General features: G+C 37.7%; 1 protein-coding gene across 1 annotated transcript in view; it reads right to left on the reverse strand.

Moving 5' to 3' along the window:
- The window catches only part of LOC135739425 (dynein axonemal heavy chain 9-like), a 116,289-nt gene that overhangs the window by 40,813 nt on the left and 49,560 nt on the right, over window positions 1-25,916 (reverse strand). Inside the window, exons 16-28 of the mRNA XM_073815872.1 lie at window positions 24,390-24,552; window positions 23,969-24,092; window positions 21,330-21,472; window positions 20,738-20,899; window positions 19,397-19,630; window positions 13,352-13,612; window positions 12,315-12,740; window positions 12,080-12,199; window positions 7,984-8,172; window positions 7,566-7,801; window positions 7,358-7,480; window positions 6,951-7,155; window positions 292-456 (exon numbers count right to left, since the gene is read on the reverse strand). Of these exons, the coding sequence (XP_073671973.1) occupies window positions 292-456; window positions 6,951-7,155; window positions 7,358-7,480; window positions 7,566-7,801; window positions 7,984-8,172; window positions 12,080-12,199; window positions 12,315-12,740; window positions 13,352-13,612; window positions 19,397-19,630; window positions 20,738-20,899; window positions 21,330-21,472; window positions 23,969-24,092; window positions 24,390-24,552 (2,551 nt within the window). The remainder of the gene's footprint in view (window positions 1-291; window positions 457-6,950; window positions 7,156-7,357; window positions 7,481-7,565; window positions 7,802-7,983; window positions 8,173-12,079; window positions 12,200-12,314; window positions 12,741-13,351; window positions 13,613-19,396; window positions 19,631-20,737; window positions 20,900-21,329; window positions 21,473-23,968; window positions 24,093-24,389; window positions 24,553-25,916) is intronic.

The following is a 25,916-nucleotide window of genomic DNA, read 5'->3' on the forward strand; positions in this document are numbered from 1 at the left end:
AAGTAAGAAGTTGTTCCCTGATCCCTGTTTTCTCCCTTTATAAGCTTGGAAGAGCAAGAACATTTACTTAAATAACTCAAAATGTGTTTGTGTGAAAGATGATGGATATGTGTTTCTTGCAATGCTTGAGGTTGAGTAAATAATGGGGTAATTTTAATATTTGGCTGGAGTATCCCTTAGGGATGTGCAGTCAGTTGCAGCCTTTACCGTTAGTTAACAGTACTTAACCATTAAAATATAAGCTTTTATTTAACGGATAATGTTTAAGGTTCTGGAAAAGAAATACCGCACCTTATCCTCAATATCTGCTGCTGTTCGTTTAGTTATCTCCAAGTTCTCCACCAACTCTATGTCTCCAAGAAAGTTTCCAGAGGCAGAGGACAAGCGTGAGAGAAGGTTATCCTCCAGTGTTTTCAAAGTGATTTTAAAGCCGTTCTGCTGCATTGTAAGGTTTGACTTCAAAGTAAAAAACAAACAAAGAGTGTTTAGAATGATGGGCAAAGAAATAATGATTTAAAGAAACAAGACACACAGGGTAAAAACTGTAGACAGGCCACAAACATAAGAGTGCATCTGAAAGGAACCAGAGATCAATATATCCTGTATCTGCTAGCCGGAGACATGAAGGTAGTATTTGGGTGGATTAACAGAGCTCCTCTTGGCAAACACATCAAACCACAACCACTGAAGTGTGATAGAACTGTCAAAGCGGATGGATCCATTTCCCACATTTATAAAAGAGAAACAAACACACACATTGGCATACATCCACACACATGCAAACCACACACAGCCACAGTAATGATCTGGAATATCAAAAGCAGTCAAACCACAATGAGAAGGTAAATCCCTATTTATATACCATAACAAGCATAGCATATTGAACAGTCAAGCCGAAATGTATCCTTGATGAGGTCAATTTGTGAATACGAAAATGTGAAATCCCCAGAGAATGGAATGGTCGCCAAGAAAACTACGAAACTATATCTCTGACAGTGACCAATGGGGCTTTCTATGAGTGTTCTGTTAACAAAGAAGGACAACAAAGAAAAAAAGTACACACACACACTTGGTTTAAAAATCTGGACTGTCGTGTAACCTTTCATCAGAAAACGGGTACAATTAAATTTCTAATCCTGATTGCTCAATCATCAATGATTAAATCTTTACTAGCTTCTTGTGCATCTAATTAACCTAGACCCAACTAGCCAGCAAAATGCAGAGGAGAGCGCAAATTCAGGCAAGAAAATACCTACTGTAACAAGACATCGATGTTGGTTAATTTTAGAAAGGCAGAATTCTGCTCATTAGCTGTGACTGATGCCTAACAATACCCCCTTTTCCATGGATCACAATGACAAAACCTTAATTTATAGACTTGGAGTGTCTCAAAGTGCGTCCAATATGTGCTCATAAAGATGCACTTAAAACAATTACATCAGTGTTTTGGTATAACACAACCAATGTATCCTAAACAAACAAAAACATCTACAAAAAGGAGCAATCCCTGTGATGTGGTTGCATAACACCTTATTATAAAAACAGAGCAAAGTCTAAATAAGAGCTAGTGAAACGGTGTCTCGTTTTTTGATGTTATGGCAGGTGCTTAGGGATTCTCAAGCTTTTCTTGCAACTTTCAAAATAATTAAGATGACAAGAGAGTTCTGTATCGCTATTTACTCAGATATGAAACGTTAATTAATCACAGCTTCATTAAGTAACATTTTAATTGTATGGCAAAATTCCACTGAAGGGAAGCACATCTTAACACAACCGCATTTTCATGCTATAACTTATTAAAAACATGTTTTCACTTCGTAGTAATTTGTTCACAGATAAAATCCTTCAGGTTAAGCTCAGATAGATGTGTCAGAGACTGGAAATTAATTAAGCAAAAAAATTCCAGAAGCATCTTAAAGGGGACACATCATAAAAAATCTGACTTTTTCTATGTTTAAATGTTATAATTGGGTCCTCAGTGCTTATATTAACCTAGAAAATGTTAAAAAGAACAACCCAGTAACTTAGTTTTGGTAAACCATTCTCTGCAAGCAAGTTAGCAAAATAGGTCATTGAAATTTGGCTACCCTTGTGATGTCAAAAAGGAATGTTATTGCAATAATACCACCCCTTAATCTACACTATTCAACCCATTACTGTCATTTAGTACAGAGAGAGAGAGAGAGAGAGAGAGAAAACATTATTGACAGCACAAACCACCAATATGGTGATCAGTGTTTGCATTTTATCAGTTCATTTGAATTTAACAGGACACACCCAATACAAAATGTCAATTTTAACATGTTATAATAAATTATCTATAGGATATTTTGAGCTAAATCTTCAAATACAGTATGTACCGTCGGGACGCCAAAGATTTATTTTACATCTTAAAGTCTTTAAGAGTCTTTGGGCCCTATCTTGCACCCAGCGCAATTGACTTTGTCAGTGACGCATGTATCATTCGTATTTTGCACCGGCGCCCAGTGGGTTTTTCCCTCCACAGACCCACGTCGGCAAACTAGGAAATGAACTTGCGCTCCCTGGGCGGTTCAGCGCAAAAAAGGAGGCGTGTTGCGCGCAAACCATGCCTGATGCTATTTTGCAGTTTCAAAAAACAATTGCGCCACTGACCAGAAAAAAAAAGTTTAAAGTCAGTGGCGCGTTGCGCGTTGTTCATTATATGCTATTTTAAGGGCGCATGCTTGACCATAATGTATAGCGTGCACAACGCGCATACACTTTGCATCTAATCTACACAGATGCAACAGTTATTTTTGCAAATCATAAATTGTTACAATAAAAAATATTAATACATGAGATAAGGGGAATCATTGTGGTGAGCATTGTGGTGATAGTTTTTATTTATTGTGTGGCTGCGTTAAAAACTTCTCATGCAAATAACGATTAAAAATATTTTCATATTTGTTGTGTGGCTGTATTACGTTTATTTTATGTAAATAATAATTAAAATGTTTTCATAAGAAACCTTAATGTATATGAACTTGATTTGTAAGAGTACTTTGGGGTTGGACCTTGCTTGCGTTTCTTGGGTCCGATTTCAAAGCCCCCAAACCCTTTCAGCGGTGAGGGTGGACGCAGCGATGTCCTCTGCTGGCGTCTGTGTAGAGGCAGATCCACCTCCTGTTACACGGCGTGCCCGATTTATGCTGGCAAGCTTGGGATTCCCCCGTCTCCTGACATCATTGTAGCGCTTGCCGCAACGATGGGGATGTCAGCTGATGAGACTGTGGCTATTTCCTCTCACGCCTGTTTAACGCTGATTTGGGCGGATTTCTCCCATCCCCATACAAAACAACTCCTGTGTCTTTGACTGCTCTTACAAGAACGTGGGTCTCCTCGGCTGTAAACCGCTCCTAGCGTACGCCTGGTAAATCCGTCATAATAATAGCAACCCGCCATGGAACTTGCGCCCTTGCGTTTAAAGGGAATGTTGGATGACGTTCTGATTGGTTTATTTGACGTTACGCCCAAACCACACCTATGAATAATGAACCTACTTCAGACCAACCCCTTATTGATTTGCGCCCGGCGCAAGAGTTATTTCTCCTGCCGGGAAAATAGCAACAGCGCCCAAGATCCGCCCACAAACTCACTTGCGCGTTGCGCTTCGCGCTTGCGTTTCAGATCGTTAACATAGGGCCCTTTAAGTTTATGATCAATGATTCTGAAATTAGAGTGGTTCACCCAAAAAATGCAAATTCTGACCCTTATGTCGTTTCAAAACCATGTGACCTTTCTGTGCTTTGAATATCACAGGGAAGACACTGCTGAATTCACTACTGATAAGGTTGGATTCAGGTCTGGGCTTTATTCAGACCAGTAAAGTTCTCCAACACCTGAATCAATAAAATTTTTTTATTTGAATCTTGCTTTGTGCATAGGGACATGGTCATCTTGGAATAGAGATGGGTGCTATACACAGAGATAATTCAAAGTGCTTTAGAGGTGAGAAAAAAACAATATGTAAAAATAAGAGACACACAATAAACACAATAAAAACAAAGATACATGAGTATTTAAAATAACAATTAAAAGAAAAAATAAATAAATAAAACACTCAAGTACCAAAACAGAACTGTAGCCAATCCTCAGTAAGGGGTGTGTCTGCTAACCAACATCGTTGCCTGGGTTTTGTATGTGTGGGGCGGGTCTATCAAAAGAAGGTCCAGATTTTATTGGGGTAGGGTTGTGTTTGTTTAGGTGATTTCAATTGTCAACATTGGCTTTCAGATATCATGCCCCAACCAAAAGAAAATAAATGTGATTTTAATTAAAACAGTTTAAATGTGTTTAAGAGAATAAAACTGGAGTAAAAGTGACTTGAGTTAAAAGTGCAGTCAGTGCGAAGCAGCACAGTGCTCATTCAGTAAATGCAGAGTTAAACAGATGTGTTTTTAATCTAGATTTAAAAGTGTCTATTGTTGAAGCACATCTGATCTCTTCTAAAAGCTGATTCCAGCTACAGGTGGCATAATAGCTAAATGCTGATGCACCTTATTTTGATTGAACCCTTGGTATTTCTCACTGACCGGATCTTAATGATCTGAGTAATGTGTTTATATCGGTTTATATTCAATGAGCATATCTTTCATGTATTTCGGTCCTTACCCATGAAGTGATTTATAAACGAGTAACAATACTTGCAAATCTATTCTAAATGTAACAGGAAGCCAAGGTAAGGACCTGAGGACTGGAGTGATGTGCTCAGATTTTTTGGTTCTGGTCAGAATCTGGCAGAATTCTGTATGAGCTGCAGCTGTCTTATGGTCTTTTTGGGGATCCCAGTAAGGATAATCCACCCTGCTGGTGATGAAAGCATGAACAAGTTTCTCTAAGTCCTGTCAAGTGACAAAACTGATTTGCTTATCGCTTTCACATGACTACTGAAATTAAGGTCAGGCTTTAAGATTACACCAAGATTTCTGACTTTCTGTCTTTAGACCCCTAGAGTCAAGGTATGTGTTAACCTTGAGAGTCTCTATTTCCAAATAAAATGACTTCAGTTTTGTCTTTGTTTAACTGGAAGAAGTTTTGACGCATGTTAATGTTAATTTCCTCAATGCACTTACATAGAGAGTCAGTGAGGCTGTAGTCATTGGGTGACAGGGCTAAATAAATCTGAATGTAATCTGCATAGCTGTGGTAAGCAATTTGGGTCTTTTTCATTATTTGACCAAGTGGGAGCATATACAAATTAAACAGAAGCGGGGCAAGAATTGAGCCCTGTGGGACTCCACATGTCATGGATGTCCACTCAGAGTTATGGTTACCAATGTTCACATAGTTACCTCTCCCTTTTAGGTATGATTTAAACCATTTGAGGACCATCCCAGAGAGCCCTACCCAGTTTTTCAGCTTATGTAAGAGTATGGTGTGATCTACTGTGTAAAAGGCAGCACTAAGATCTAGTAGCACCAGCCCCGCTATTTTACCTGAATTAGAGTTTAACCAATATCATTTATTATCTTTATGAGCACAGTCGCTGTGCTGTGATGCTGACAAAAGCCAGATTGAAAATTGTCTATATAGCTATTTGAGTTTAAGAATTTGTTCAGCGGATTAAAAAAAACACCTTTTCTTGCATATTAAAGGAAGATTTGAGATTGGTCTATAGTTGCCAAGTATGGTTTTGTCTATTAGAAGCACAGTTCTCTACAATATCTTTATACTGTAAGCTGCCTGTATCATTAAGATTTGTAATTACAGAAATGACAAAAGAGGGATGCATCCCAATACTTTTGTCCCAAAGTGTACTTTGCACAACATACAGTATCATGTTCATGCTGCTCTTTGCCATACAATGAAAGTGAATGGTGACCACAAACTGTCAATCTCCAAAAAAATAGCCTAAACTTGCTATATTTTAAGGTTTAAGTCATCTATCACAGGACGTGATAAAATGACTTAAACTAGGACAGGACGAGTAGTACAGACCATTATTCATGCATTATAGCCTGTGGTCACCATTCATTTCCACTGTATTGACAAGACCTATCTTGCCAAGATCAACATTATCATAAAATTATTTTGTGTAGCACGAAGGAAAGATAATAAAAGTGTTTTCCAAGTCAAACTTTACTTTTATAGCACATTTAAAACAGCGCCTGTCCCAATGTACTGTGCGATTTAAAAAGCAATACTGTATATTATAACCGGAGGATAACAAACGGCAGAAAAACACATAAGATGATGACAGAACTTTTATATTTGGGTGAGCCATTCCTTTAACGCTGCCATTAGCTAATGCCTTATTTTCCCGACAGAGTAAATGCAAGTGAATTGGAAATCATAAAATTTTAATCAAAAACCAAATTAGGTACAACCCAGCGGCACAAGTATATCATTGACCATTCCTAAGCTCATTACTTACACTAATGTAAAACTGAAATATTATTCACAATAACAATCTCGCATCTCTGTCTCCAATAGTTACTCGCTGGTCATTATTAACAGCGATCAGGGAAAGTGTGAAAAGACTTCGCTAATTACATACATAAAAGTGAAAAATCCAAACACGTCATTAACCTTTTGTAAGTCGAGGTGAGAAAACAAAGTAAAACCCTGGGGATAACAAGTGCCACTTCCTTTATGATGAAATATGTGAGTTTAGATTGTAAAAAAGATGTGATTGCCCATCCTGTCTGTCACAGTATGATGAATAATTATCTTTGAGTTCAGCCAATCTAGACCTCGGAAACTGATGAATCCAATTAAACTGAAAAACACCTCTCGAACAGACTCCAATTAGCTGTTGTCTACTTAACTGTCCCTGCAATTAAGTGTAGAGAGAATGATCAGATATCAAAGAGATTGTCCCTTCCTTTAATGAAAGCCAGGCTGTGATGTTCCTTAGAGAGCGTTTGAATAGAGACAACACATTGGTCCATCAGTCAAACTGAGAGACGTTAATGAATCTTTGCTAATACCTTGAGCTCCTCCAGGTCGGGTCTCTCCATGCTGACCACGGCCGCCAGGAGTTGATCCTCCAGTCCGTCCCGTGTCACCGTGAAGTTGACCAGTGTGCATTGAGCCTGAAGCTCGGGTTGGTAGTGAGGGTTTGCCAACTTGGTGTGAAGGATCAGGCGAAAACTGGGGTTGTACTCGCACTCCTTGTCACCGATCTTTATGTAGCTATTGTGGATGAAAGAAATTGTTCACACTGATGGAATCCAAATTGTGGTTCTCATACAGATCACAGTGACAACGTGACATTAAAGCAGTTTATATGACTCACAAAGTCTTGATTTTTTTTATTAGTGTTTTATTAGTGTTATTTTATTCTATGGTTCAGAAGAACAGTATCCATTTCTGCATGAAATGCCTTTATCCTTACCGTCCTTTCTTTATTGTTTCCCGGCCGAGAAGTGGACTGAGAACCGGATCAACATTCTCTTCTAAATTTTCTATAAGGACGACTTCACCGACAGACAATGCCCTCTCAATGGAGTCCAAATATCTACAAATGAACATATAAAACAATCAAATATAAAAATGTAAAATGAGCCAAACGTTTTGTTTTGACCTCATGTAGCAGCACCTACCCTCTCTGTCCGATCCTGATTATCCGAAGGTTATCTCCATATTTATTTTTGATCCATTTTATTCCCTGCAGCTGCGGATCCACCATTAATGGCCATCGCTCACAGCTGGTGAGTATGGTGGCGTTCTCGGTAGACATTCGGTCTGCTGGCAACCCTTCGTTCTGCCAGACTGCAATATCGGCATCATCCGTCAGCATAGTCAAGGGGTCCAACCCTGAAGTTACTGGTATCGGCACCTGTCAGGGAATATGGAAAGTTTGATCAAACATTAAATGCAATGGCTAATTTTTGTTTACAATATTTATGTCTTGATCATCCAAAGTACATTTTATTAATATAATAAATACATTTTGTATATATTTAATGTAAAAATAAACTTGGATTCCTTTGCAACACAAACAGGTATCTGTAAATAAACCTTAAGCTGGCTGAGATAAGGCATCCAGGTCTTGTCCATCAGCTCAAGGCGATACCGTTTGGTGAAATATCCCAGATAAGAAACAAATGCTGTGATTAGGAGCACATCTCCACACAGAGTCCTCTCCTGAAGCTTGAAGTTATTGACCGCCACAGCCCAGCGAACATTCTCAGACGCAAGACCTCCAACCTGAGAACAGAATCAGAAATGTAAACAAAGAATATATAATACACTGAATACAAAAATAATCCCTCATACGCACAGAGCTGATGGAAATAGTTTACACAGTTTGGTACAAAATCTTCCCATGATATGGCAAAATTAAATAATGACAAAAATGTAAACTTCAAATTCCAGGCGACTTCACCCAAACATGCCAAAAATTCTCTCTTTCTTTATATTTTGTTCAATTCATCTGACTGCAGTTTGCTTAAACTGTGCTTGGTGAATTTTAATTTGTTTCCTCAGTATTAACATGGCAAGCCTTCTTTGGTTTGTCTGTTCACAATCATTTTAAATGTGATTCTAGTGTGAACGGTCACATACTAAATTATGCAGAAGTAAAAATAACAAAAAACAAAACAAAGATCACACAAAGTGTGCTGACATATTGAAAAACATGAAAGTTTTTAATTCTTTCCTAGATGGCACTCTTACCCAATTAATAAAAAAGCTGAAGCAAAAACTAATTTAATTAATTTTAGACAAATTTCCTTTACAAAAACACAATTATTTCAGCTTTTTGCTCAAAATATTGTATTTTTGAAGAAACCTAACCATATTTAAGATGTTATAAAAAGAAATTAAGATGGAATGAAACTTTTCCCCATTTGTTTGTTTGAAAGCAGAGGGTCTGTTCTTTCATTTGATATATTTTTATGTTTATACTGTATATTTCTAGATGAAAATTTTGAAAATCATAAAAAATGCTGAGTTAAGGTCAGCATTTATGCATAGGATGATAAACTGTGACAGATGCCAATCTGAAACAATATAAAAATCACATGAATAGATATTACTTTTCAGACAGAGGTCGCATTGGAAAACATCAAAGTCATTTATGTGTGTGCGTGCCATGTTAAATTTTTATTGTATAAATATGTAAAAATATCACTATTTTAAAGCTAAAGTATGCTTAGAAAAACTATGTTTTTTCTGAGTTTTACAACCTCCTTCACATTATATATACCTGTAGGCCAGGGGTGGGGAACCCTGTCATCATTTCTTGCCCTCTTTGCAAAAAAGCTGTGATTTATTTACATGACTTTAGCCCTATTTGTACGGTAATTGTTTCTCATGAGAATGTCTTTGAATGCATCCCCCGGGAGAAAACTCATGCATTCAGATAAAGATAAATTCGCAGTGGATGTGTGAGTTTGTTATTCGAAACACCTGGAAATGTGGTTAATTAAACGATCATTTACATGACCCGGATACTTGATTAAATGTATATGGAATACTGTTGTGTAATTGAATACATTTTTAAAATAGTATTTAGCACTTGTTGCTGCTAATAAACATTTTAAATTCTTTTTTCTTTATTTATATCAGCTCCCACTTGCTGTAGAAGAGCAATAAAAGATTGTGTCCATACTTCTCATCATTTCAGTTATAAAGATGTCAATCTTTAAAATGCACGCAAAAAAGACGCTTAAAGGCGGAGTCCATGATGTTTGAAATCCAATGTTGATATTTGAAATCACCCAAACAAACACACCCCTACCCCAATAGAATCTGGACCTTCTGTTGATAGACCCGCCCCACACATACGCAACCCGGCATTTGATTTGATTTGATTGGCTATAAGTGTGTTTTGGTAGTCGGCCCGTCTCCTTTTCAAAAGCGTTTTTCAAACATCGTGGACTCCGCCTTTAAATGATACAATGCTTTTCAGTGTGCTAAAAGTATGTGCAGAATAAATTTTGCATGAATCCCCTTTTATAAACTCGGAAATCTGGATTCAGACAGCAATTAAATTATCACACGACCTTGGTGTTTAGTAGGTGAAGTAAGTAATTTGGCTGGTAATTTTTACAAGGGTGGTCGGAGAAAAACACTTACATTCTTGATTCAGACGGCTGTAAAAATACCTTACATCCCCACGAAAAACAATAAGTGCGTTAACATGCACCAATTATGCGCAATAAACTACTAATGTGTGCGGGTCATGTTAATGCGGAAAATGGTTTTCTTCAGAGTTAGCCTTTAAACAGCGTAAGCAAAAACTGATTGACACCGATAGTTTTTTTGCTAATTACCCCTTTTTGTGTAGATGTAAACACATTACCCTGCTTTACCGTGGTTTTCATGTGCACGTGTCGCAGACTTTTAAGCGTTACTTTACGCTTACGTCAGCGTGTAACGTTTATCTTTCACATACGGAACTAAGCGCAAAGTAACGCAAAAACGTCTGCCCCCGATTCATGCAGTTGGCAGAGAAACTGCAAAAAAAGCCCATGTTACATTTACAGTTTCTGCAGAAGTGAGAAACGTCCAACAGTAAGACAAGTTTTCCCACAGGCTTTTTGAACGAGGAGAGCAAGAGCAAACAGACTGTGCTTAGTTTTTGGAGACAGAGAAAGTGCAAGAGTACAACTCTCTGCTGGTTCTCTTTCCCGCAATCAATCAACATAATTACCCATTTATCACAATAAAGTATCAATAAAGACTTTGGCAGGACAAGAGTTTATTTTGGCAGCCATAAAAAAATTCTAGGAAATCCCTGCAAAAAATTTTAATAAAATAATTTGTAAGCTCCCACAGGCCACATAAAATGAGGGCACGGGCCGAATTTGGGAGATGGTTCTCATTGCGGAACACAACATCCAGGGGGTGGGGTTGGATCTAGATCCAACTCCCCCCACTTTATATACTTTGTTCCGCCAAATGAACCAGTATATTTGCGTTGTTGCAGCCCGCAATTAGTTGCAACCTGTGGTCGCCAATGTTTGCTCTTATCAATTTAAGTGTACGTTTCATTAATAATATAGTAGAGAAAGATTCATAATTTAGAAAGTATGACAGTTAGGTGTAAGGGGAGGTAAGGACACGTTCCCGGCAGTGTGATATCACTGAAGGGATTTATTTGTACATTATCCCACTTATTACACAGCTATTCCTATACGAGTAAATATAAAAACAAATTTATTTGATATTTTTTATTAGCAGATTTTTTTTTTTTTTTAAGTAAACCATCTTCGAAGGAGACCTGTTTCCTAATGGCTGCAAGCAAAGACGCGTTAAAACAAGTTCAAAGTCCATACAAGATAAACATTCAATTTATTAATTTCTAAATAACATGCCATAACCTATATATTTTAATAATTATGCATATTTATACTGGATACATTCATAGGTCTTAAACTGCATGTGGTAAGATTACTCGAAGTAGGCTTACCCGAAATGTTTTACTCCAGAACATTATAGCAAAAAACGTACATTTCACCCCAAAGGCACCAATTTTATTGTAGTCATAAGTAAAGTTCGTTTTTATGTCAAAAGAATAACTTAATTTAACTTAATGCTGAAATGGTAAAGCAGCAACACGTGTATGACGTGTCTTGTGGTAAAACTGCCGACCAATGGGATCTCTGGATCTGAATCCAGCTCCGCCCCTGGATGTCATGTTCTGCAGTGAGGTGCTACTGGGATTTGGCCCCGCTGGCCTTGCGTTTTTAACCCCTGACATAGACCAACAATTACAAAGAGAGCAAAAGTGAAAGACTTCCAAGTCCATGGCATGCAAACCACTAGAATTCTTTACAAACCAAACAAAATTATTTCGACTGCTTCAAGCCAAAACAAGATGTGCAAGATTGCTGCATGTGTTTGTTTGTGTGATTTATTGCTGACTTCATATTACTGAACACTTGAATATACAGCATAAATTACTTATTCTAGTTTTTTTTTGCTGCGTGTTAATTATTATTCACAATGTTTTCCTTTTATGCTTGCTTTTATGTATGCATTTTTTAGTAATTAAACACAAAACATCAGACAGGTTTCATATGAAATGTATGCATATACAGTTTATTAGTGCAGGGAGTGAAACACTTCCTGGGTGAGATGGCAGTGTGTGTGATGGGTTGACACTCACTAGGCGGTTGGCAAGAGAGATGGTGCGTGCTGTGGTCTCAGCCTCCTGTTGGCACCTCAGCTTGTCTGCTGTCGCTTTCTCAAACTTCGCAGTCAGCTTTGCCAAGTTCTCATTAAGATGCTGTCGGGAAAAGAAGAGGCATAGAGAATCTGACATTATAACAAAACAACAGATTTTAAAGCCTTACTATAAAGCATTTTATAAAAATGATAAGAATATAAATATATGAACTGACTTTGATCTTTGCTTTGATGATGGTGAGTTTCTCCTGTGCAGCGGCGAGCTCAGCGTTGGCTTTGCTCAGGGCCTGCCTCTTAGGCTCAACCTCGCAGTAAACCTCATAAAACGTCACAATGTTGATGACCCAAGAACAGAGGCCAGCTGCGGCCTTAGACTTCGCTGCTACCAGCTCGGGCTTAAACTCTGGGTCCTCCAGGTATGGCCTGATGGCTTTGAGACAGTTCTCATGGATGTTTTCCTTTTTGAAATGTATTAAATCATCTAGGAAGTTGTCGACCTTTGCCATCATCACCTTTGCTGCCTTCCAGCTGCGGTCCTTTGGAACTCGACCCCCGGGCGCTGTGAGCACCATGACAGCTGCCGTTACATTGGTGACAGCGACCACAGGGGAGCCGAAAGACTTCAGTTCTGTCAGATTGTTCTACAAAAAGGATATGAAACCAGCAAAACAAGTGAACATAGAGTTTGCAAAAAGAAATAACATGCATACCTGAAGGCATAGATATTTAAATGACTCCAGTTGAGAAAGCTGTAAAGCATTTTTCCTTTGTGAATTAATTTCTAATAAAAAATTTATTATGGAAAAAATCTGAAATGGAAGTTAAAAGTAAAAAAAGAAGTTTCAAAATTTTATAATATTTATTTTTATGTTTCAATAACAGCATGCACTTGAGCTGGCATGTGTTTGTGCCAAACCAGATAATCCATGCTATCCCAGCATGCTTTGAAAATGTCCCAAAGAACATTTTGCGCTTCAATAGCAGAATTGAAATCTGACTACTGTATAAGAACTAAATATGTAGTCAATACAGTAAACAACCCATATTTGCTTATTGATTAGTGACCTACAAAATACAGCACAACCTTAAATCTTTCTTCATCACTTTGTCTAATTTTTCATCCTGATGCTATAAAAAATTGCACTTAACACAATAAATGGAAAAACTATTGTTGACTTTTTTCCCTTTGGTTATGTTTTATCTTGGTGTTTTCTCTGAACTATTCGGGTGTCACTGCATGAAGATATCTGACCTTGTTGAGTGTGTTTAATGCCTCCTGAGCTGCTATAAGAGCAGGTTCAGCCTTAGCCAGGTCCTCCTCACAGTCTCGCTGCTTTCGGGTCACTTCCTCAGCAATGCAGGCTACTTTCTGCTCCTCTTCATCAGCTACTTTCTTCTCACGGGCCACCTTCTCGGTCTCCACACCCACCACCTGAATCAGTTTGTCTGCGCTCTCATTTTTTAGCTTCAAGTCGGCTTCCTGCGCTGCCAGCTTGTTCTTCAAATCGTCCACCTAAGTGTTAGGCAAAGGAAGAAATTGATTTTACATTTATGTGACACTTATCACTTTTTTCAAACCCATGACCCATGGCGCAACTTGTTCTCTACCAGTTAAAACAGGAACTTATATATGTTTATCATTGTAAAAGCAACTAGAGAAAACAAACATACCAAAGCACAGTTTGCTCATAGATCACAAAATGTTAACACTTATACCAAATAAGGATACCTGCATTAACATTATTTAACAATATTTGAAGAGTTTGCCATGCAAAATTCTGTTCTGTAAGTGCATGTGACATTTTCTTGTAAATTAACTTTTTATATCATGCTGTAAGGTTTAGGTTCAGTAATTTTACATTAATGGTATTGAAAAGATTATTAGTAAGTAACTAATATGTCCTATTTTAACAAATGTTACCTCATTTCACTGGGTTTTAACAATGAAAGACATCCTTCGCTGTATTTAGGCAAAAATGTCCACTTCTAAAAAAATCCACATCTTTGGACAAGACATAGTAAACATAGTATACTAAAAACATTGCAAACGATTAAAGTCAGTATTTAAAAGGTAAAGATTAAGAAACTGAATCACACATTAGGGCAGGCGCGATGCGTCATTATGGGCAAGTGGGGCAGTGCCCCAACAAAATATGAATTCACTTGAAAACATCATCAAGTGAATTCAAATCAAATTTAAATTGTTCAAAACAAATTTAAACTCATAAATGTGTCTAATATTTTTCAACAAATATTTTCGGAGTTTCTCTTCTACTAATATAAGTGGTAAAGTAAGATGAATTTGTTTGGAAATTGCACGCGCGGCTCGGTTGGCTACTTTAAGTAATGATCGAGCTGAGGGGGCAGAAGCTGCCTCTGCCCTCCCGAGCTCAACAGCACCCCACATTTTCCCAATGTAAATATGTGGTGAAAAATGGAAATGCAGTGAGCTTTAATGGTGCAGTGTGTACATTTTAGGTTGTGAATTGCAACCAATGGCTCAGTCCAATGCTCACCTCTTGCTTTTGAAACACATAGAGAAGTTACGGTAGCCGCCACCGGACAAACATGTCATCGTTGGAGACAACTTAGTAAAAAAGTTTGTCTGTTAAGGGGTTCTGTAGAAACATGGCTGCACAAAATGGCGGCTTCCATGTAAGTGGACCCTCTGTGTATGTAGATAAAATGTCTCATTCTAAGGCAATAAACACATAACGGTTTATTATACAAAGGTCTTTATACACAACTGATAATATAGTTTTGTATATTATTTTGCATTTCTGTCAAGAGATCCTTTTAAAAATTACTCACTGCACCTTTAACTGAGAGCCACATGGGCAGATTTGAATCTGCACCTCTAAATTCTTCAGGTTGTGAGCATCGCGAGTGGTACATATCAACCCGATTGTTACAATGTAGAGTTTTTATTCCACAATTACTTTGAAAGATTGTCAGTTAATAAGAAAATGGACATTAAACAACATTGCCCTGACAAGCCAGATATAAAAATTGTGCAACAGCCAAACGACCAAAGTTTAACGACCAAGTCGTTTAATGGCCTTTAAAAGCTTACGCTCTCTTGTTGTCCTAAACGGAATAAAGCGTTTTATATTCCATGCCTACTTTTTCATTTTTCGTTATAGGGACACGTGTTCTGCATGTGTTCAGTTATTTAGTTGTAAAATGTATACCACTAGCTGTAATCATAATGTAGGTCATACAGCATGACAGGACAGAGATTCTGCCCCACCTAAATTTATAGTCCGGAGCCGCTAAAAGTTGACAATCTTAAAGGATTCTGCCAACAAACTGGTATCTCAGAATGGCAGAATCAGCAAATACGTGATTTTTGGTTAGTTCATGATACCTGATCAATTAAATATTGTTATTAACTGCTCCCTGAAAGGATTAATTCTGATTAGTCAGTTGTGTGATTATCAAGATTCAGTCTGATATTCCTTAAAAATGACAAACTTTTGGGAATGAGAGACTATGTCAAATCGCTCCTACTCAAATCTCTCCAATAATAAAGTAATATCCAATACAAATATTTTATAATACCTAATACTAGTGTCAAGTTACTTATACTTAACTTATATTTATTGGCAACTACCATATCAGAATTATAATTTGGTAAGCCATTTGTTAGAGCAAAATAAATCTTTTCAGGACAACAGATGGCCCATTCATTTTGTTCAGGACTATTTGATCATCCTGTCAGGGATTATATTAGCGATAAAGACTGTCTGGTTGTACATTATCCATCATTAACACATACAAAAACCTGTAAAGTGTTTATTCTATCAATTTATATGTGGAACTGGCCCAGAATGTGCATTAAATGGCATTACAGTTTTCTTATAAATTAATGACCTTGCTGTTATCACCTAATTGCATTCGGCCTGGAATTCGCTGTTAAATTACATGAATAATTTTATCAGTAAAATGAGCACTACAGCATTTAATTGATAAATGACATTTAGGGCAGGATGAATGAAACGAACGACAGTTTACACAGATATGACAGATGAGCATAGTTTTGTGTTACAATTGATTAAGCCACTGTCACTCATTTTCTGCACACAAAACACTGAGGTGGAAAAGCTATTCAGGATAGAAAGCAGGAGGTATGAAAAGGTGAAATATGCAAAATAACCTTAAGCAACATGATCCGAATAGATAAAATGAGGCATGTACTCCAAACTTAAATCTGCTTGCTTTTCCCAGCATCCGAATGAGCTGATTAGCCTTAAGAAAATGACACGTCAGGGATAAAATTCCCTCAGGGTAGCAAACCATACAATACCCACACAAACCGGTTGCTATCATGTGAATAATTAAACTGATGAATAGGAGGTAAAAATGATGGAGTGCTAATTGCTTAGAAAGCACAGTTAGAAATCTCACTTAAACCCTCTTCATCTGAGTTTTTCCTCTTTGCTCCCCAAGCTATACATGAAACAGCTATAATGATCCTTCTACAGTCAGATAGAGGATACTTTGAAAATGAGCATCTTCAAAAGTTTGGAGCAAAAAGTATGTCTAATCTTACCTTTGTTCAAACATAGCAGAGTATCACATTTAGGGATAAAAAGAAATCTTTAGGTATTACAAAATTATGCCTTGTAAATATCAATATAGTTGGAACAAGTCTTGATTTGTTTATTATTATGCAAAATATTACATCATACAATTGTTTGTTTTAAGTGAAGACAAACACTGCAGCCTTGAGTAACACAATTTACACACTTAATGAGAGTGACTGTAAAACTAATAAAAACCAAAGCACCCCGTCCTAACCTCTGCGCCCTTCAAATGTAGGCAGAGACCAACTAGTTTAAATTGATAACCACAAATTACATCTAACAGGGGTCCCACCTTAATAATGCAGCATAAAGCACCGCCAATAAACTTTCTGCCTCATTAGCACCTGCTTTTAATTTGAAATCCTAGCCAAACCCGCGGTCTCAAACTTGGCTCCTGAACCGCTAATGTAAATAGGTAGTTGTGGTGGGCGTGGATCTCCAACCGCACAATAGGATGTCATCCGTATGTGTGAATTTTTTTTATTTGAAATGTTTTCCTCTCCTACCTTGCAAATACAATCTATGCACACAAATGAGCTTTCTGATAGCTTTTCCATTTAAAGGGTGGTGGGACTGAGGATGGAGCCCTGAGGCCATTACCTGAGGATATAAAGAGTTTTTCAGCAGGTCTGTGCCTGCGGGATTAACACACACACACACACACACACACACACACACACACACACACACACACACACACACACACACACACACACACACTTCTAATACAAGCTGCTTTATATGAATCTCTGCATAATACAGCTAAAACAGAAGGACACATTTGATAAGTAATAATGTCTCAATCAGAATAATTAGCAGGAGTTGTTAAGCAAATGTGTTGCTGAGAAAACAATTATTGGTTTAACTACATTTTTCCATTTATTAAAAAACATTTCTGGGTGGGTGGGTGGGTGCTAGGGGTTTATATGGTTGCTATGGTGTTTTCAACATGATGCTACAGTGTGTGTTTGCTACAGTATGTACTCTAAATGATTGCTATGAGGTTATGATGTTTTTGACAGTTGCTAAGTGTTTGCCTACTTGGCCAATTCAAAGCAGCCCAAACCCAGGTTTATAGCAGGGGGCCGCAAAATTATGCCACAGGGGGGTGCAAAATGGGGCCATAGGGGGCCAAAGTTGTTTGACATTTTATGAAATGCATTCATTTATCATAAATTCTGTGTAACTAAACATTAGGGGCCGGTTGCAGCAGCTGGGCGTGCACCTGGTCATGATACTAGCCTGGACATAAAATGCGCTTTACGTTCTATGTAGAATTTATACCTGTTGCACCACCTCAGCAGACGTCTGAGACTAAATCTTACATCTAGTCAAAAGTAGGGGAAAGTTTAAAGCTTTGACTTCTTTCTATGGCAAAAAACATAAATAATTAAATTAATGAAACATTGGCTTTCATGCATAACTGAGTGAGAGACGGCACCAATTAATTCTTGTACTTGAATATTAAAAAAATCCCAAGATACTCACTTAACACTAAACTCTGATTAGACATGAGATTAAGCGAGTATCGAGCAAAGAGAGCGTCTCTTTAATCATAAACTCTTACGAAGCATCTGCAGCAGGAAGGTATTTTGACATGACGTACAATGCACAGAGGTTCACGAGACGCATGGAACACATATTTTGACATGCCGATCCACACACATGACAATGTTTCACAGGTTTCACATTCGTGCTTACTCTGAAAAGAAGTCATGTGCCGCCACTGACTTTTTAAAGTCCTGCTGGTGCAACCGTCCCCAGAAAAAAACACAGCCAACTAGCCAACAGCGCTGCATTGTACCACTTACAATGTTTAATTAATTAAAATTTTATGTTTGAGATTGTTTATGTTGACAAATTTTATTTGGGGAGGGGTGCGAAGGGATGTACACTACTGGTGGGGAAGCCGCATGCAAAAAGTTTAAGAACCACTGGTCCATAGCATATTCTGTGCATTAGGAAATGGCTTAGATCCCTATTTAGTTTTTTTTTGTCCATTAGGTGACCCATCTGTTTTGATTTTAACAGACTGTGAATACTAATACTATGTACTCCAAAATGCTACTATTGACTGTGTTGACATTGCACCAAATTATCATTTTATTTAATGGACCTATTAATGAATTATATGACAGGTTGCTACAATGCGTGCTGTAAAATAAAGTAGCTAATTGTAAATTAATTTATGAAATGAAAATAAATCTTTGCAGCTGTAATGCAAGCACTTATATAAAGTACAGAGCTTTTCGTTTCAGTCCTGGAACATTAATTATTATATTGAACCATTTCAAATAGACTCATTATTCTGAATAACACCAAAGATGTCGAAATACATCTGGAAAATGGCAGGTTTTAGCTTTCTTTACCCCAAATGTTTAAAATAACCAAATAGGTTATTTTAAACAAACAAAAAAAAGGTTGGAAAAAGTGCTGGACACACTTTACCACACAATGAACGTAAATGGAGAATAAGGTTGCCAAAATTAGAAATTAGAAAAAAACATTAGAAAAATTCAGTCTGTGCGTAATGAATGAATATAATAAACAAGTTTCACTTTTTAAATGAATTAGTGAAATAAAGCAACTTTTTGAATAAAATATTTATTGCCCTATGTTGAGTTAATAACTTTGGCCTTGGTTCATAATGCAAAGCCTTTAAAGCATTTGATGCCTATGATAAGTGAAGTGGTGATAAGGAGAAGGCGCACCTGAGCAGTGGTACTGTTGAGCTTCTCCAAGCCATTTTCCAGCCGTTCCATCTTCATGGTGAGATCCTTTCTCTTAAGTGCCAGCAAGTTTTGATATAGCTTGATCTGCTCCAGGAAGGACTTGGGTGTAGTGTAGTTGTACCGCCTCTCATTGGCCAAGTAGTCCCTTGAGATCTTGTTCACACTTACATGAACATAAGCCATGAACTTACTCACAGAGTCCTTGACCTCTGGCTAGATATGTGGGAAAATGAACAATGCGATTACATTTCAATCCAATAAATATTACCAACATGTCACATTACACAGCCATTTCATTTTCCCTTGAAGGTGCCAAAGAATGCATTAAAATAATCGTTAAATTGTTCTTAGATATCTACATAGAAGGTACAGTATGTGTAATTAATTTTATGTCAAGTAATTTTTATTAAGTGAAAAATTATCTAGAAACGTTTTTACATGTCCATTTACAACTCTAGGATTTTCCCTTAGAATAAAATATTTAAAACGGCAATGAATAAAAAAATTGAGCTCTGCTCTAATTGGCTGTTTTTCAGAGCAGTTCAATTCAGTTCAAAACAGACTTTATGTTTGAGCCTGTATCAGACATAGATACAGATTTTGAGGAAAAATCAAATGTTTGGAGATTGTTAAAAGACGTCTGTCTCTGAGTGGTAAGTTTGTGGGGTTTTTTTCAATATAGACCTGCAAAACGTAACTGTAACGTCAATAGTAGAACTTAAGCCTAAACGCTAGCATGTAGCATTAACATATAGTGCTAACTCAGCACTCAAAACTTTGTTTTTAACATTTTAACAGCATTGTAATTTATTTAATGTGTAATTTAATGTTGGGGCGTAAATCTCGACTGCATCAACACAGTTGGTGTTATGTTGAGATCAGTCTGTTTTCCAGTGGTCTTTTGCATGCACAGGGTTTACATAAGGAGGAGGAAACAATTGTGTTCGAGGCTCATGATTTGTCATTAACATGTACAGAACTCTTATTATTCATCTATGCCTAGGTAAACGCCTTGCCTAACTTATTTTTTTATGACTTAAAGCACAGCATATTTCCCAAAAATTACATTTGACATTGAATTGCATTTGCACCTGAATCCATTAGTCAGTTTCATTCTGAGCTCACATCGAGATGTATTACTGCTGCAAGAGGCTGGTGCAGAATAAATCGAATACATTTGATCCCTGTGCTTTGGATTGAGGGAATCGTGAGGAAAATCATGCAAAGAAATGTTGGTTCTCTGCTTTATAGCGTCCTGGTAAGCTAGGTCAAAATGATATTTTGCCCCCCTATTGAATTCAGTTTGGGTGGGTGACTCACCTGAATGTGCTCTACTTCCTGTAAGAACCTAAGACTGACCGACTCCAAGGCCTCCTGTGGCCACTCGTGGAACCAGTCGATGGCAGTGCAGTTTACCACCGCTGGGAATTTTCGACTGCGTACCCTTAGCTTGTTTCCCACAGGTGAGAAACACAGGACTACCTGCAAAAAAAGGACCTTAAATTTAAAGAGAGCACCTGATGCATAATGCAAACCCCAAATGTGAAGAAATATGGCTGCATGTTATATTGGCAAACCAGTAATGAATGTCCATTAGTGCTGTTGTTTGTTCCAAACAAGATTTATATCCAAGTGCCAGTGGCAGATAGCAAAGACAAAATTTGGGCTTCAATACAAAACCATTACAGTGCATACACCTACAGTACATCCTACATTATGAACCTACCAACAGTATCGCGATTCTGTATTCACACTTCTGTTTACGTTCATCTTGTAATACTGCATGAGCTAAAATCTTGCTGTGTGATGTTTGACCAAAAAGAATTTACAGAGGGTGTACAGAGCTTAATCTTTTTCAAAGAATGTGGGAGTACAAAGGCTGCACTGTCATGAATCATTTTTGCTCACGCACCTTGAGTTGCCTACGAACGCGGTCGATGAAGAACTTCCAGCAGTTTTCCCTTGTGTCCATGAGACCCAGGCCACGCACTTCATTTCTTAAAGAACCGATGATGTTCTCCACCTCGTCATCAGGAAAGAGGTCTGGGATTTCACCTGTGACCAATGCAAAACAAAGATGTTGATGTAAGATTGTTTAAAAAGCTTGCTGACATCAAGGAAACTAAACTGTGCCATTTGTCTTATCCACCTGTTTCTTGACATAAATGTGGGCGCTGCCATCTTTGAGCTTTCCGGTTTATGACTTCCGGTGAACCACTAAAGGTAATGGTAGTCTATTGCAAAGCGGACACAAGTGTGCCGTTTTGCCTGGCTGTTTAATGTTTATTATAAAATCCAAGAAGACCAACATAATTTGTGCAGTTAGGTGTTGCCATAATAGCTAATACAAACACAGTGAATCTCTACAAAACATTTGTTTTAACCCCATGCACAAGAGCTGAATGTGTACAGTATGTGGCGCACATGCAATCATGATCTGTATTTACAAATCCATCAGTAAAACCTTTCATAGAAACTACCAGTAAACAATAAATACAATAATTGTTTAAAAAAAACCTAATATTATGCTGATAAAAATATGCTGATTTAGCTGAAATATTTTTTCTGCTACTATATATTATTACAAAAATGTGATTACAGTACAGAATATATGACATAATCTGTTTAGTTTTAATATGATGTAATCATATTTTCATACAACGAAAACAATACTCAATACATGAAGTAGTTTAATATGTTTATTATGGTTTGTTCAAATACCTTACAATGTGTTGAATGAAACTGCTGACTGTGTCAGACCGCGAGAAGCTTGACGTGTCGCCATAAACAAGCCCGTTAAAAATTGCCGTTTAAAAAAAAAAACTCACACCAGAGGGCCAGGTGTGACATTTTAAACCAGCCCGGAAAAGTTAAAAACAGGAAATCTCGGTAAATTTCATGTACAAACACTTGACGGACTTTCCAATTGTAAAGAAACTGGTATGTCTCTGTGCTTTTATATTTGCTCATTGAAGACCCGTCACCTCCGATCAACAACACAAAATAATTGAATATTATCTTAATATATCAAGCCACTTCTTAATTTCATCCTCACGCTGGTTCATACATGGCAGGTGTAGTAAATATGAAATGTTTAAAGCAACACTATGTAGTTTTTTTTACCTTTAAATAATGTCTCTAAAATTATTTCAGTGATAGAACAACTTTTAACTGGACAAATTGTACTGTTGCTGCAACCTGAGCAGCCTCCTAGCTGCTACAAGCACACTCTGAAAGTGGCAGTGGAGGGTAGGAAACACAGCCCCGCCCCTCCCCCTGCCTGCAGAAGAGTGTCTGATACCAGGTACTATTGCGCTTTTCAACCACATGGGGGAGCTGTAAGTCATTTTTACATGGAAACTACATAGTGTTGCTTTAAATTATGTTTTATGCGTGCTCCCACTACACTCTTTTCTACCGGCTTGCTATTGAAATGGGGTTGTGCCATATTGAAATGGGGTTGTGCCATATGTTTGATAGCGATAGCCTTCATGACGATGAAATTATTATTATGGTTTTATTGTTATTGTCATGGTTTCAAATTTACATTCTTACATAACCTGCACTTGCAACACCAGCGCACATTGCGTGCTTTTCCTCACGTGAAAAAACTTGTGGTCAACTTGTGGCTCTGACTTCTAGTACCTGAACTTGAATTGGACCGTTTCTCGCACTATAGAGGTCCTAACGGACATTTCCTCGCACATGAGCTTGTTATGCGCTAAAGAAAGTTTGTAATGCATGCAGGGGTTTAAAACCAGTAAGCTGTTCCCTCTCCCTGCCATCCAAGTAATTTACAGCGCACCCAGGCATCAATGACATGATCTGATTAATGGCGTCAATCCAGTGGCTTGTCATAAACAAATGAGTACAAAAATAAGCAAATAAATAAATAAATAAATAAATAAATAAGGAAACTAGTGCCCTCACCTCCCAATACACTGATACTGACGATAGGACAATCTCACTATGGAGAATATCGCCCAACACTACTATATAGTTGATGTACCCTTTACCCCTTTTAAGTGTATTTTTGTCTTGCCAATAAAAATAGTTTTAAAAAGCAAAAGTGAGATTAACCTCTACATGCTGCCTTGCAATGTATAGAGAAAAAAGGGAAGTGATACAAACAATGAAAGTATCATAGCAGTATTTTACTAAACATAAAAACTCTCAGCTGTTTAGATTAGAGGAGCAGATTATAAATGTAACTTAATAATGCAATTATGCATCTATTCAACAGTTAAAAAAAATAATAATTTAAACTTCCCAGCTCTTACAACTAGTTTTGGCCCTATACAGACTATTAAAACATCTATCTTAACATGCTCATATTTGTAAGTCATAAGAAGAGCAGGGATCAGTAAACCAGTCCAATGCCACAGCCTTTAGAAAATGGCCAATTAAAAATCTCATTAAATTATTACAATATTCATTAAGCCCAAAAAAGACGACATATAATGCATACCATCATCTGCTTTATTTCTTATGTTTGGCAGACACTACGTGATGGCACATGGGTTTAAACTTTAGAGACACAGCAAGCCTTACCAGATGCTAACAGGTCGTTCACCAACACTAGGAACTTCTCATCTGCGACCTGGGCATCTGTCATGAGGAACACCGTGCCAATATTCTTCACGCCAGCTTTGACGTACAATGCAGCCAAATCGCTCTGAAAATACACAAAACAACATTCAAATGTCACTGAGCTCCTCTTCCATGGAGAAGTCCCTAAATGGCAATTGAAATGAAACATATTACGGGTATAAAAGTTGATGAGCTTTGTACACAGTAATGTGCAAAATGATAGTGTGTTCAAGAGGTCCTCTGTGTACTTGTTAATTATTTCTGTATATTTTAGAGTTTTCACAGATAGGCAGGAGCATTACAATACAAATTTGGAAGGGCAAAAAGCAAGCGAGTGCTGTAGAGATTGTTTCATTTGAGTTAAGTGTTAATCTTGGCGAACCTTTAGATCGGGTATGGAATATCCTTTCTTCAGAGTGATCTGAAAGACCTCCAGAGAGCTTATGAACGCTGCCAGCCTTGTGAGACTCTGCTTACCGCTGCCTCCAACTCCAACCAGCAGAGCATTTCCCCTAGGAGACTCCAGGATCCGATTGATACGGCAACTAAAGTAAATGTGCACAGTAGAGTATAATAAGTTTCTAGAAAGTGTAATATTGTAATATAAAACAGGATATGGAGTAAAAAAAATTACTTTGTCCTATAAAATATAAGTTATTTATAGTTTGACATTCTCTTTAAAAAAAACTTCAAAACAATGTAATGTATGATTTGTTGAAATCTGACAGAAAAGACTGAGCTACACGTCTTTGAAGTTGATAGAGTCAGCTTAATCTATTTTAAGAACAAAAAATGTTGAGGGTTAAAAAGCAAAATCATCCATACCTTGAAATCATTGGTGAAACTAATAAATTTAGCAGACACAAAGTCAAAAACAATACCACAGGAAAAAAAATATGTACAACTTTTTTTCTTTCTTTTAGGGCGCACTCACACTATCCAAACCAAACCGTGCTCGGGCGCAGTTGACCCCCAAAGCCTGGTTTGTTTGACTAGTGTGATCGCTCTGTTCCGTGCCCGGATTGGTTAATCGCGCCACGGCCAGGTTGCAGAGGTGGGCCGGAGCGCGGTTCACTTGGGCGGAGGCGCGGAAGGCTGTGGTGTGAGCGCAATCGCGCCTAAGCGATTCAAAAGGTGAAGACGTCAGTTGCGCGACCACTCACGTTCATCTGCCTCCGTAAAACCTTTTGATGCAGGCAGCGGGGTTACGTCAATGTCCGAGCTGCACACGTGATACATCAACTAAGCAATATGATGACATTTGAGAGGGCTGTCTGTAATCGCACACCAAACGACTCCGAATAAAAAACACAGACTTATCATTACGGTGGGTTCCAGTGTTAAGAGAGCGCTTTACTTCCTGCTTTTTTCAAAACAATCGCATCTTAATGACGAAAACACGCCCGGACTCGGATTGATTAAAAGTACAGTGTGAGTGCGTGTATCTGGGGGATTAGGGAGGGGTGACAATCGCGCTGGGGCATGGTTTGGTTTGGATAATGTGAGTGCGCCCTGAGTGTTTGATTGACATTAAGACATCTTTAAAATCGACTGCAATGCAAGGTTTTAATATAAAGTTCAGATATTTTTTCCCAATAATTAACCAAACATTCACTTAAAGGCGCTCTAAGCGAATCTGTGTAACGTCCCTTCTTGTTGATGTTCGAAGTGTTGTCAAACAAAATGGAGAGTAGCTAACTCCTTCCCCTCCCATGCTTTCTGAACGCGCCTAACCCCCTCCCCCAAATCCTTTTTGCCGTTTATTCTGGAATACTTTGTTATGTTTCGTGTTGGTAGGTTTGACCACTTTGTTTTTATTGCAGTCTACAAAGCCTGGGCTGTCAACAGGTTTTAATAACTATGTTAACATCAAACAAGTCCTGTGTTCTATTTATTGATTCCAGTATGT

This window comes from Paramisgurnus dabryanus, chromosome 1 (assembly GCF_030506205.2).
Source record: "Paramisgurnus dabryanus chromosome 1, PD_genome_1.1, whole genome shotgun sequence".
NCBI lineage: Eukaryota > Metazoa > Chordata > Actinopteri > Cypriniformes > Cobitidae > Paramisgurnus > Paramisgurnus dabryanus.